This window comes from Oncorhynchus gorbuscha, linkage group LG20 (genome assembly GCF_021184085.1).
Source record: "Oncorhynchus gorbuscha isolate QuinsamMale2020 ecotype Even-year linkage group LG20, OgorEven_v1.0, whole genome shotgun sequence".
In the NCBI taxonomy this organism is placed as follows: Eukaryota; Metazoa; Chordata; class Actinopteri; order Salmoniformes; family Salmonidae; genus Oncorhynchus; species Oncorhynchus gorbuscha.
Window position 1 is genome coordinate 27,201,872 of NC_060192.1, and position 15,039 is coordinate 27,216,910.

A 15,039-nucleotide genomic window follows, 5' to 3' on the forward strand; every position below is an offset into this window, starting at 1 on the left:
GATAGGCTGTCTCTGTGATATTATTAAACAGACTGGTGGATAGGCTGTCTCTCTGTGATGTTATTAAACAGACTGGTGGATAGGCTGTCTCTCTGTGATATTATTAAACAGACTGGTGGATAGGCTGTCTCTGTGATATTATTAAACAGACTGGTGGATAGGCTGTCTCTCTGTGATGTTATTAAACAGACTGGTGGATAGGCTGTCTCTCTGTGATATTATTAAACAGACTGGTGGATAGGCTGTCTCTCTGTGATATTATTAAACAGACTGGTGGATAGGATGTCTCTCTGTGATATTATTAAACAGACTGGTGGATAGGCTGTCTCTCTGTGATATTATTAAACAGACTGGTGGATAGGCTGTCTCTCTGTGATTCTATTAAACAGACTGGTGGATAGGCTGTCTCTCTGTGATTCTATTAAACAGACTGGTGGATAGGCTGTCTCTCTGTGATTCTATTAAACAGACTGGTGGACAGGCTGTCTCTCTGTGATTCTATTAAACATACTGGTGGATAGGCTGTCTCTCTGTGCTATTATTAAACAGACTGGTGGATAGGCTGTCTCTCTGTGATATTATTAAACAGACTGGTGGATAGGCTGTCTCTCTGTGATACTATTAAACATACTGGTGGATAGGCTGTCTCTCTGTGATTCTATTAAACAGACTGGTGGATAGGATGTCTCTCTGTGATATTATTAAACAGACTGGTGGACAGGCTGTCTCTCTGTGATATTATTAAACAGACTGGTGGATAGGCTGTCTCTCTGTGATATTATTCAACAGACTGGTGGACAGGCTGTCTCTCTGTGATATTATTAAACAGACTGGTGGATAGGCTGTCTCTCTGTGATACTATTAAACAGACTGGTGGATAGGCTGTCTCTCTGTGATATTATTCAACAGACTGGTGGATAGGCTGTCTCTCTGTGATATTATTCAACAGACTGGTGGATAGGCTGTCTCTCTGTGATATTATTCAACAGACTGGTGGATAGGCTGTCTCTCTGTGATACTATTAAACAGACTGGTGGATAGGCTGTCTCTCTGTGATATTATTCAACAGACTGGTGGCTAGGCTGTCTCTCTGTGATATCTGTGATATTATTAAACAGACTGGTGGACAGGCTGTCTCTCTGTGATACTATTAAACAGACTGGTGGATAGGCTGTCTCTCTGTGATACTATTAAACAGACTGGTGGATAGGCTGTCTTTCTGTGATATTATTAAACAGACTGGTGGATAGGCTGTCTCTCTGTGATATTATTAAACAGACTGGTGGATAGGCTGTCTCTCTGTGATATTATTAAACAGACTGGTGGATAGGCTGTCTCTCTGTGATATTATTAAACAGACTGGTGGATAGGCTGTCTCTCTGTGATATTATTAAACAGACTGGTGGATAGGCTGTCTCTCTGTGATATTATTAAACAGACTGGTGGATAGGCTGTCTCTCTGTGATATTATTAAACAGACTGGCTGTCTCTCTGTGATATTATTAAACAGACTGGTGGATAGGCTGTCTCTCTGTGATACTATTAAACAGACTGGTGGACAGGCTGTCTCTCTGTGATATTATTAAACAGACTGGTGGATAGGCTGTCACTCTGTGATATCTGTGATATTATTAAACAGACTGATGGATAGGCTGTCTCTCTGTGATATCTGTGATATTATTAAACAGACTGATGGATCTGTCTGTGATATCTATTAAAACAGACTGGTGGATACTAGGCTGTCTGTCTCTGTGATATTATTAAACAGACTGGTGGATAGGCTGTCTCTCTGTGATATTATTAAACAGACTGGTGGATAGGCTGTCTCTCTGTGATATTATTAAACAGACTGGTGGATAGGCTGTCTCTCTGTGATATTATTAAACAGACTGGTGGATAGGCTGTCTCTGTGATATTATTAAACAGACTGGTGGATAGGCTGTCTCTCTGTGATATTATTAAACAGACTGGTGGATAGGCTGTCTCTGTGATATTATTAAACAGACTGGTGGATAGGCTGTCTCTCTGTGATATTATTAAACAGACTGGTGGATTGGCTGTCTCTCTGTGATATTATTCAACAGACTGGTGGATAGGCTGTCTCTCTGTGATATTATTAAACAGACTGGTGGATAGGCTGCTGTACTATCATGTATGTACTGTACTGACTCATGTTTCACTTGCTTGTCTCTAGGGGAGTTTGGGGAGGTGTGTCGGGGGAGGCTGAAGGTCCCAGGGAAGAAGGAGAACTACGTGGCCATCAAGACCCTGAAGAGTGGCTACACAGACAAACAGAGGCGGGACTTCCTGTCGGAGGCTAGCATCATGGGCCAGTTCCAGCACCCCAACATCATCCACCTGGAGGGCATCATCACTGCTTCCTGTCCCGTCATGATCCTCACTGAGTTCATGGAGAACGGAGCGCTTGACTCCTTCCTTAGGGTCAGTCTATATACCGTCTCTGAGCCTTCCACACACACAGAAACGCACACAGACACACACACACACAAACACAGACACACACAAACAAACACAAACACACACACAACCCCTTCCTTATGCGTCATTATTTCACTATGTCACTTCTGGACTCTGACTCTCCCTCAACCCTTCCCTCTTACACACATATTGAATTGTTTCTTCCAGATCTCAAACTCTTTCGTCTCTCTCTCTGTAGTTGAACGATGGTCAGTTCACTCCCATCCAACTGGTGGGCATGCTGCGTGGCATCGCGTCGGGCATGAAGTACCTGTCTGAGATGAGCTACGTCCACAGAGACCTGGCCGCCCGCAACATCCTGGTCAACAGCAACCTGGTGTGTAAGGTGTCTGACTTCGGCCTGTCCCGTTTCCTCCAGGAGAACTCCTCAGACCCCACCTACACCAGCTCTCTGGTGAGACTACTGCACCCTGTTCTTCCTCAACACCAAGCCCTTTGTGTGTGTGTGCATATGGTCATGGTGTATGGTTGTTGAATACAGATGCTCATGGTGTATGGTTGTTGAATACAGATGCTCATGGTGTATGGTTGTTGACTACATATGGTCATGGTGTGTGGTTGTTGAATACAGATGCTCATGGTGTGTGGTTGTTGACTACATATGGTCATGGTGTATGGTTGTTGACTACAGAGGATCATGGTGTATGGTTGTTGCCTACAGAGGATCATGGTGTATGGTTGTTGACTACAGATGGTCATGGTGTATGGTTGTTGACTACAGATGGTCATGGTGTGTGGTTGTTGACTACAGATGGTCATGGTGTGTGGTTGTTGACTACAGATGGTCATGGTGTGTGGTTGTTGACTACAGAGGATCATGGTGTATGGTTGTTGACTACAGATGGTCATGGTGTATGGTTGTTGACTACAGATGGTCATGGTGTGTGGTTGTTGACTACAGATGGTCATGGTGTGTGGTTGTTGACTACAGAGGATCATGGTGTATGGTTGTTGACTACAGATGGTCATGGTGTATGGTTGTTGACTACAGATGGTCATGGTGTGTGGTTGTTGACTACAGATGGTCATGGTGTGTGGTTGTTGACTACAGATGGTCATGGTGTATGGTTGTTGACTACAGATGGTCATGGTGTGTGGTTGTTGACTACAGATGGTCATGGTGTGTGGTTGTTGACTACAGATGGTCATGGTGTGTGGTTGTTGACTCCTGTCTTCTATCAGGGTGGTAAGATCCCTATCCGCTGGACCGCCCCAGAGGCCATCGCCTTCAGGAAGTTCACCTCAGCCTCCGACGCCTGGAGCTACGGCATCGTCATGTGGGAGGTCATGTCGTTCGGAGAGAGGCCCTACTGGGACATGAGCAACCAGGACGTGATCAACGCCATAGAGCAGGACTACCGCCTACCCCCGCCCCCTGACTGCCCCACCCACCTCCACCAGCTGATGCTGGACTGCTGGCAGAAGGAGCGCTCGGCCCGCCCTCGCTTTGCCGCCATCGTTAGCGCCCTGGACAAGCTGATCCGCAACCCTGCCTCGCTCAAGATCATGGCTCAGGATGGTGCAGGGTGAGTGAGCACAGATCTATAGGCAAGAGGGGTGGGTGTGGAGGGTGTGTGGGAGAGTCAGATAAGGTAGTGTGGGTTTAAACACAAAGCCTGAGGTAAAGACAGGGAAATGACTGTCTAACCAGCTGGAGTACTGTATATCCTGTCCCCTAATAGAGCCCCAGTCTCCACTACTTTATTCCTAGAATATAGTCCTGTCTTTCAGAGTTAGTCTACTGTCCCTCCTCTGTCTTGCTGTGACCTGTCAGGCTCTAGCTGTGCCTATCCTCTCCCCCTCTCCCACCCCAAATACTGACCTGTCACTCACAGCCTGGCCCATGCCCCCTCCCCTCCAGCAGCCATTGTTGTTGCCTGTCACTTATGCAGCCTTAGATCCCGCCCCTACTCCGTAGACATGCCTGTGAGGCCCCTGGTGTGTGTGTGACGTGTCTCTGTGTCTCTGTCCCCTGTCCCCAGGCCATCCCACCCCCTGCTGGACCAGCGGGCCCCCCCGGCCCCCTCAGCGTGTGGCTCCGTGGGGGAGTGGCTGAGGGCCATCAAGATGGAGCGCTACGAGGACAGCTTCCTCCAGGCTGGATTCACCTCTGTAGACCTGTTGGCCCAGATCACTGCTGAGTGAGTTCATACCTACAACAATGTAGCTGTCTGTCTGTCTGTCTCTGGGTGTCTTTCAGACTTTCAAACCTCTTGAAGTTGAGTCACTCTCAAAGTCCACAGCTGTCTGTCTGTATATCTGTCTGCCTATCTGTCTGTCTGTTTATCTAATAGTATGTCCTTCTTCTCAGGGACCTGCTGCGTCTGGGAGTGATCCTGGCTGGACACCAGAGGAAGATCCTGTCCAGCATCCAGACTCTGACCATGACCAAGAGCCCTGGAACCATACGCTTCTAACCCCAGCACAACTCAACTTGACCCCTGACCTCTTGCCCTGACCCAACACAGACACCAGCACGCACACACCACACAGAACATCGCACACCCATGGACCTATCCAGCACCCTGTGGTGCTGCACCCACGCAGTTCCTCTCCCTGGTACCAGTCCCTTCTTAGACATGAAGTCCATCAGTGTCGTGACAGAGCCTCAATACGAACTTATTATAGACGACCTTCCCTCCAACCTGTTCAACCTGTCCTTATTGACCACTGAGCGGTCAGTCAGGCCTGGTGCTGGGGTCTGGTGGGATACCGCCTCACTGGCCAGTTCACCCTCACTACTCCTCCTCTGCTTCACTGCTTGAATGTTTACCTGTGGTCCTGAACACACTGGTGATACTAGTGGAAGCACAGATCAACGTCAACCTAAGGACTATAGCTTTTCTATTGGTGTATTTCATGATGAAGAATATGAACTAGCCAGTAGCGGACGACGCTACTGCAACATGGTGACACTTTCACAAATGTTGTGTCTTGGATTATTCATCCATGTGGATTATATGATGATGTGATTACAGCTCTTTCAACGGACTGGAAAATGTGTGTTTGGACTCTTACCGGATGGACGTTTTCTTTTGGTTTCAAAATGCCTTGCCTTTCCTCAGGTGTTATGGTTAATGTCGGCATTTAGACCAGAACAGACTGTAGTCATACAAGCCTTCCTCTCCTCATCTTCCTCAGTGACTGTGCATGACTCTCCTGGGTCAGCTGTGTGGGAGGAGAGCAGGACTGAGATCAGCACTTTTCTAGGCTGAACAGAGAAGTTGGGTTTTTCAGTCAGAGATAGAGATCTCTCTCTCTGACTACACCTCTGCTCCTCTCAGAAGCTGCAGTATTTCCTGTGTTTCTCTTGGGGTATGGCTGGCTGGGCATTTCCACTTCCTGTTGCTGCTGGACTGGGCAGCTCACTTCCACACACTCAGACTGAAGGAGGTCCCTGGCCGTGGTTAACGAGACTAAGAGAACACTGCTTAAGTATTTTCTAATTGGACGACTTGACCTGGACAGACATCAGCCTCTCATTACTTGATTGATATTACTGTTGGTGTGTTTCCGTCTTGCTCGAGTGCCATTTGATATTCTATGTGATTTGAAATCAAAATGCCTTTTCTATAAAGCGGAAAGCCCTCCCAGGGTGATACAGTTAGATCTACCATACAAAGTCCCTTCAGATGCCAACAGTTTCACATGTTTATGTTTGGGGAGATTGTGTGCTTCCTTGTTAACTAAAGGATTGTGGGTAAGTGGTCTTCACATTGAGGATCTGTTATGAAAACAGGGACCTATCTTTTATAAAGTTGCCTTTTAAAATATTGTGTAGATAAGTATGTTTTGATTCCCCCTCCTTTCTGTGTGTAATGTGTATTCAGTCACAATAAAGACACACACCAGTGTTTATCACCTAGGACTCCTGCTCCTCTTTTAACAGGCAACTGAGCTTGTTATAACACACACATTACACACACTCCCTTTAGAGTTCTCAAATGCACACACATGAATGCATACACACACACACACACACACACACACACACACACACACACACACACACACACACACACACACACACACACACACACACACACACACACACACACACACACACACACACACACACACACACACACACACACACACATACAAAGTGAAACACAAGTAAGCACACACACTCTCATGCATACTAAGTGAAGCATCCCAAAAATGGAGTACACACACACATTCACACATATACACAGCCAACTTCAGTATATCATCCATATTCCTAATCGTTTTAAGGTGATCCGTTTCTTTGGCAGCTCTTGTTTCCAAACATTCCTCCCCACAGATACTGTGACCTCCACAGTGAGGGAGGGGGAGGGGGGTTGTGGTTTGGGAATTGAGCCTACCCCCCCTCCCAACCCTCACCCATTTCAGTTTATCTCCCTCACGGACATTCCTCTCTCTCCTGCTCCTTCCTTCAGAGAGACAACCCGTACCCCAGAGACCTCTCAGCTTGTCCTTGACTCTGTTCACTGACCCTCTCCTGTGTGTTCTCCCCCCTGCTCCTCAGCCCGTAGTCCTCTGGAGTAGTGCTCTGCTCTTACCCTGCTACGGACGACCGTGTTAACAGCACGTCCACTGCCCCATCTCAGAGCAGCCCACAGAGAGCTCACCACAGAGCAGCCCACAGAGAGCTCACCACAGAGCTCACCACAGAGCAGCCCACAGAGAGCTCACCACAGAGCTCACCACAGAGCAGCCCACAGAGAGCTCACCACAGAGCAGCCCACAGAGAGCTCACCACAGAGCAGCCCACAGAGAGCTCACCACAGAGCAGCCCACAGAGAGCTCACCACAGAGCAGCCCACAGAGAGCTTACCACAGAGCAGCCCACAGAGAGCTCACCACAGAGCAGCCCACAGAGCAGCCCACAGAGAGCTCACCACAGAGCTCACCACAGAGCAGCCCACAGAGCAGCTCACCACAGACTGTTTTCTGCTGTTTTCGACTCTCTCTCTCCACCGCACCTGCTGTCTCGACCTCTGAATGCTTTACATTGAAAAGCCAACTGACATTTACTCTTGAGGCACTGACATGTTGCACCCTCTACAACCACTGTGATTATTATTTGACCCTGCTGGTCATCTTGAAGAATATATGAACAATCTGGCCTTAATGGCCATGTACTCTTATAATTTCCACCCGGCACAGCCAGAAGACGACTGGCCACCCCTCAGAGCCTGGTTCCTCTCTACCCAGTACAGACAGAAGAGGACTGGCCACCCCTCGGAGCCTGGTTCTTCTCTACCCAGTACAGACAGAAGAGGACTGGCCACCCCTCAGAGCCTGGTTCCACTCTACCCAGTACAGACAGAAGAGGACTGGCCACCCCTCAGAGCCTGGTTCCTCTCTACCCAGTACAGACAGAAGAGGACTGGCCACCCCTCAGAGCCTGGTTCCTCTCTACCCAGTACAGACAAAAGAGGACTGGCCACCCCTCAGAGCCTGGTTCCTCTCTACCCAGTACAGACAGAAGAGGACTGGCCACCCCTCAGAGCCTGGTTCCTCTCTACCCAGTACAGACAGAAGAGGACTGGCCACCCCTCAGATCCTGGTTCCTCTCTACCCAGTACAGACAAAAGAGGACTGGCCACCCCTCAGAGCCTGGTTCCTCTCTACCCAGTACAGACAGAAGAGGACTGGCCACCCCTCGGAGCCTGGTTCTTCTCTACCCAGTACAGACAGAAGAGAACTGGCCACCCCTCTGAGCCTGGTTCTTCTCTACCCAGTACAGACAGAAGAGGACTGGCCACCCCTCAGAGCCTGGTTCCTCTCTACCCAGTACAGACAGAAGAGGACTGGCCACCCCTCAGAGCCTGGTTCCTCTCTACCCAGTACAGCTAGAAGAGACTGGCCACCCCTCAGAGCCTGGTTCCTCTCTACCCAGTACAGACAGAAGAGGACTGGCCACCCCTCAGAGCCTGGTTCCTCTCTACCCAGTACAGACAGAAGAGGACTGGCCACCCCTCAGAGCCTGGTTCCTCTCTACCCAGTACAGCTAGAAGAGACTGGCCACCCCTCAGAGCCTGGTTCCTCTCTACCCAGTACAGACAGAAGAGGACTGGCCACCCCTCAGAGCCTGGTTCCTCTCTACCCAGTACAGCTAGAAGAGACTGGCCACCCCTCAGAGCCTGGTTCCTCTCTAGGATTCTTCTTCATTTTCTAGGGAGTTTTTCCTAGCCACTGTGCTTCTACATCTGCATTGCTTGCTGTTTGGTGTTTTATGCTGGGTTTCTGTACAGCACATCTGCTGATTTAAAAATGTCTTTATAAATACATTTGATGGATTTATTGAGTTACTGACACAGACTATAATCTTAATCTGGCTGTTGGGTTTTTCAAATCATTAAAGATAATGTATGTGCTTCTGTTATCTGTGTTGTTGCTGAGTCGGTCCCAGGTCCCATGGCCCTCCCGTGCCCTCCACTATGCTGTTTTAGAGGAAGTGTGTCACAGAGGCTTTCATGTGCTGCAAATAAACAATGAGAGGATGACCCCTCCAAGCCCACTGACCTCTGACCCTTCCCCCAATGTAAAACAATAAATGCCCCCTCCAGACCCACACTTCGAATCAAATCAACGTTTATTGGGGGTTGCTGTAGAAATGTGCCATTCAGTCCTGCTGTTAAATCCCTCGCAAACAAAAGAGTTGGAGTGTCCCAATTTGAAATGGTTTTATAATTGGATATTTTCAACATAGGCAGTCCCAGGCGGTGTGCGTGCATACGGGTGTGTGTGTGTGTGTGAGTGGGTGTGTGTGTGTGAGAGATGGGTGTGTGTGAGAGATAGATGGGTAGTGAGCTAGCTCTGGTTCCTAGTGTCTGTCTGCGTGACCTTTAACCCCTATCTGAATGCCTATCCATTAGGGCTGTTGTTGAAGAGATAAAAGACTGGGCCAATCAGGTTTCAGCACTTAAAGGATTGTGTCATTCCCCTTACATTCCTGTGTGCACTCAAGTGTGGAGCCAGGGTGGTGGGGGCCTAGGGAGAGACAGAGCAGAAAGACAGGTGTGTGTGTGAGAGAGTCTGTGTATATAGTGGAGGTTGTTAAGAACTGTCTGCTTACTTTATAACAATCATTCCATATAGACATCTTCTTCTGGGCAGACTCTAAGGAAAGTACCTCTTGGTAGTTGGGGACTGACGTTACAACATTTAGTTTTATCTATTCAACTATAAGTATGTCCATCCATCTCTCTGTCAACCAGTCTGTCTTGTGTCCACAACCAGTCTTTACTCAAGCTTACGTTTGTGTTTATATAGTCATCATCACATATCCCTCATCCCCCTTGTCTGTCAATAACTTCCTCTATCCATCTTTCCCCCTGTCCACACATCCACGCCATCCCATCTTGTCCCCTGTCCCTTTATCTCTCATCCAGATCTTCCCCCACCATATGAGGAGGAAACAAAGTGGCCTTCCTGCACAACCTGGACTCAAGGGTAGAAGTAACCTAGTAAATGTAAATCTGGGACTCTCCAATTAGTATGGTGTGTTACGAATTGCAATTCGTACAATATGTTACGAATTTGCTAAGGTTAGCTAGGCTAGGGGTTAGGGTTAAGGTTTGGGTTAGGTTTAGGAGTTAGATTAAAAGGTTAAAGTTAGGGGAAGGGTTAGCTAATATGCCAAGTAGTTACAAATTAGCTAAAAAGTAGTAAGTAGTTGCTAATACGCTAAAATGCTAAAGTTGTCTGTGATGAGATTCGACCACGCAACCTTTGGGTTGCTAAATGTTCAGGTTATACACCCACCAATCACCGTACTTTTGTTTATGCCTTCAGTAACCTTGTCTTATGTAAACATACCAAACCTAACACAGTAATTGGTGTCCCGGATTTACTAGTCTATGAGACTAGGCTGTCCTGCCACACATACCCTGCCTCCCCTCCCAAGTCTGCACTGTGCTGAAACTCAAGCCCCAGGCTTCTAGGCCCCTCTGGCTCGTCTGGGAACAGGGGAGTAGTGAACGGGAAAACACTAGTTATTCCAAGAAAAATCTAAAAAGAGTCCGAATCAATGACTTTAGGTGAGAGGAGTCATATGACGTGATATATTTATGTGTGTGTGTGTCTGTAAATGTGGCCATGGTCGAAAGCTGAGTGCCTGTGATGACCTCATAACTTCCTTATCAAGGTGTGTTCGGTTTTAAGGATGAACTTGGCCAGGGGTCCCAACTGCTGCTCTTAATTCTCACCAAACTGTTAGACAAGGGGATTTCTTCACTCCTTCTGCACTTTTTAATCCCACTTCATGACTGACAACTCCAGCTGAACTCTCTGATCCCATGACAATATTTCACAGGCCTCTGCACCTTCATTGTATAGGTATACAACCCTCGTTCAGAGAGAACATCTGACCTCTTCCATTTGACCTTCTCCAAAGATTGAAGTTGGGCAGGATACAGAGTATGTGAGCGGAGTTGAGTGGCTGGAAATCCCGCTCATCGCTCACCACTCCATGTCCTTTCCAACTGCTCTTTTCTCACAAGAAGAAAGAAACTGCAGCTCCTTAAATGAATTCATTAAAATCATCATCCATATTTTAGCCAACAATTATGGTGACGACCTGGACCAACTATTTGGTTTGGAAGTATTGAAACTAAACCACATGATTTGAATGAAACGTATTTTAATAAACAACTTGAGAAGGTGACTGTATGAAGCCCTCATCAATTCAAATAGTGCTATTGTACCGGATATAAACACACACTGTAAATAGGTCAGGAGCCAGACAGGTAGCCCAATGAAAAGGGATTATTTAGGCTGTATTACTAGCCTATTATTTTAAGGTTATAGCCTACAAATAAATACATTGTGAAGCATTTGCAAGTTTGATACACCAGGCTGGCAGGAACAATAAGCTCTCGGTATTTAAACGACATTTTGTTGAATTAAATCAGCATAGTCTTTAAACTGTTCATATAGGCTGTGACTTAGAATTGAATAAAAATGTACCTAAACATGCCCCAGTCTTCAGTGCCTTTGAATTCCCTTTCAGAAACTCAAGTTTGGCCAGAGTCTGTGTCTTCAGGCTCATGCGATGGTGTCTGGAGAGTAGGCCAGAGAGTATCCTCGCTGCGCTCGCACAGCCACTGGGGATGCTAAACACTCTTCTGCCCACTCTCCTTTTCACCACGTCTAACACCAAATTTACTTAACAAAAGGGACATCTCAATAAGGTAAATCATGACATGGCACAAGTGGGGGGAGGGGAGGGGGCTTTCCTCTTTTGTTCTCTATTGATCCTCTGTTGTTCCTCAAGCAAGGGGGGAGGTCGATGACATCATAACTTCCCATCAAACCAACCGCTTGAATACCCTACATTATTGTGCTCCAAACATTGTTTTTGACTCTTTAGTGTGTGTACTTAGCATCTTAACACACATGCACTCATTCACACACACACACGCACGCACGCACGCACGCACGCACGCACGCACGCACGCACACACACACACACACACACACACACACACACACACACACACACACACACACACACAGACATAAACACATCCACACACACACACACACACACACACACACACACACACACACACACACACACACACACACACACACACACACACACACACACACACACACACACACACACACACACACACACACACACACACACACAGACAGACAGACATAAACACATATACTTACAGAATCTTCATGCTACACAAAAGACACAACTTTTATTTATTTTATTTTACTAGGCAAGTCAGTTAAGAACAAATTTGTATTTTCAATGACGGCCTAGGAACAGTGGGTTAACTGCCTGTTCAGGGGCAGAACGACAGATTTGTACCTTGTCAGCTCGGGGATTCAAACTTGCAACCTTTCGGTTACTAGTCCAACGCTCTAACCATTAGGCTACCCTGCCGCCCCATGGCTACCCTGCCGCCCCATGGCTACCCTGCCGCCCCATGGCTACCCTGCCGCCCCATGGCTACCCTGCCGCCCCATGGCTACCCTGCCGCCCCATGGCTACCCTGCAGCCCCATGGCTACCCTGCCGCCCCATGGCTACCCTGCCGCCCCATTGCTACCCTGCCGCCCCATTGCTGATACCAGACTCTTATTATGATTGCTAAATACTGCAAAATTAAAAACTTGTTCCCTAATCCCCCAATCCCTAAAATATGTAAATATTGGACTATAAATTGTGCCTTCCTGTATTATACTTATGCCCAGGGGTGCAACTTTGGTTTTAGAAGTGTGGGGGGGCATAATTAAATATATATTTTTTATCCAGATGGGTAAACATTCCAAACAGCCTACCCGACAGCTTGGAGGCGTCCGCATGGTCCTAAAGACCACTGTCGCCTCGTTTTGTATCACATTCCAATTATAAAATGGGGAGACAAAAATACAGCTTTCATTGTCCCCAGTGAAAGTTGCGCCCCTGCTTATGCTAAAACGTTTATACTATTCTACTGAGCCTTTTACTTTGTTCTTCTATCTTTTATTATTTATTATTGTTGTTGCATTGTCGAGAAGAAACCTGCAAGTAAGCATTTCATTGGACAATGTATACCATGTGTATCCTGTACATACAACTAATATAACTTGAAATTCAACTGAAACTATATTACTGTATTTATACTTGGGATATCGCTTTTCAACAGGAAAACTTCAAAAATCACTGGAGGATGTCTTTAACCTTTCACACAGGCCCCAGCTTAATCTCTCCTCTTAACTCCAACCCCTCCTCACCTCTGACCAACCCCTCCTCACCTCTGACCAACCCCTCCTCACCTCTGACCAACCCCTCCTCACCTCTGACAAATCCCTCCTCACCTCTGACCAACCCCTCCTCACCTCTGACAAATCCCTCCTCACCTCTGACCAACCCCTCCTCACCTCTGACCAAACCCCTCCTTACCTCTGACCAACCCCTCCTCACCTCTGACAAATCCCTCCTCACCTCTGACCAACCCCTCCTCACCTCTGACCAAACCCCTCCTTACCTCTGACCAACCCCTCCTCACCTCTGACCAACCCCTCCTCACCTCTGACCAACCCCTCCTCACATCTGACCCCCACAAGCATAAATCCCTTTAGCCAATCCCCCTTTTCTGTGCTGCTACATGCTGTGATTCTCATCTTTTTCTTCTGATGTTGTCTCCTCTAGTAAGCTCTGTTCTTTCTGAGGTCTGGCTGTCCTTCCTCCTAACAGGGTCTGGCCCTTGTCCTATCCTGGCTTACTCTCTAGCCTATCTGGGTGTGTTATCTTTACTACTGTCTGTTCTTTAGACCACTCAACCCAGGACCACATAAATAACTGTTATTTGTCTTCAAGCAAGTCTGGCTCTTCATAGAAGTGCCCAATAGATTGCCATTCAACAGATTGGGTCAGAATTAGCAGAATGATGATGCCTGTCAGTATTCAATCTAGAGCTCTATTTTAACTTACTGGCTAAACTCAACTCCATGATTTACAATGGAGTTGAGCAGCGACAAGTGTGGGCGGACTGCAGCTCTGACATCACATAAAATTGTGTTTTTATCAAAAACGACTGATTTCAGCACCCAATGAATAGCCTGCAAGTACACACAGCATTGTTCTGTGTGATTGTGAGCTATTCTTTGGGTGCTGAAATACGTTGTTTTTAAAATAAAAACGTAGTTTTATGTGACGTCAGAGCTGCAGTCTGCATTGTAAGAAGCCTAATTGCATGGATTCAATATCTAAATATATTGTTAAACACAGCATTCGCCCTGACATACAGTAGGAGCCAGGCCTACTGTAAATTGCATTATGTCTGCCATGTCTGAGCCATGGACATGCCAAATGTTTTCAATAAGCAAGTAATAAATTCACTATTGATAAGGCTTAAAAAGAGAGTGAATAATTCAAATCAAATTCGAATCGAAACAAAAGAGCAGCTTGTTTTAAACAGGATAAATACGGATAGAGGTACCATAGTTGCACAGTCTGTGCATATAATATTAAGGCAATGCAGAAAATGAAGGCTTTTATGAAAACTTTTCACAGAAGCTGGACAAATATCCAAAATAAAGAGACTGTCCGCTCACTGTTATACTGCTCCCAAATATAATGCTTTATAAACATAGTGGAACCCCTTTACAGATGGCATTCATACTTCTCCAGAGATTGCAGATGGCATCCATACTTCTCCAGAGATTGCAGATGGCATCCATACTTCTCCAGAGATTGCAGATGGCATCCATACTTCTCCAGAGATTGCAGATGGCATCCATACTTCTCCAGAGATTGCAGATGGCATTCATACTTCTCCAGAGATTGCAGATGGCATTCATACTTCTCCAGAGATTGCAGATGGCATCCATACTTCTCCAGAGATTGCAGATGGCATTTATACTTCTCCAAAATTGCAGATGGCATTCATACTTCTCCAGAGCTGGACAGATGGCATTGAATCATTCTATAGAGATTGCTTTTTCAAATCAAACCCCCCCAAAATAACTGTTGTTTTTCGTAAACAACAACAAGAGTTGTAAACAGGTTCGGGTCGGATGCATGATATCGTAAAATCAACAGGAT

The 15,039-nt window shown here is 46.7% G+C and overlaps 1 protein-coding gene across 1 annotated transcript in view; it reads left to right on the forward strand.

Moving 5' to 3' along the window:
* The window catches only part of LOC124006768 (ephrin type-B receptor 4a-like), a 54,312-nt gene extending 47,952 nt beyond the window's left edge, over window positions 1–6,360 (forward strand). The window contains exons 12-16 of the mRNA XM_046316905.1: window positions 2,195–2,442; window positions 2,678–2,893; window positions 3,682–4,025; window positions 4,482–4,640; window positions 4,811–6,360. Coding sequence (XP_046172861.1) covers window positions 2,195–2,442; window positions 2,678–2,893; window positions 3,682–4,025; window positions 4,482–4,640; window positions 4,811–4,916 — 1,073 coding nt within the window. The 3' untranslated portion in view covers window positions 4,917–6,360. The remainder of the gene's footprint in view (window positions 1–2,194; window positions 2,443–2,677; window positions 2,894–3,681; window positions 4,026–4,481; window positions 4,641–4,810) is intronic.
* Window positions 6,361–15,039: the final 8,679 nt, after the last annotated feature.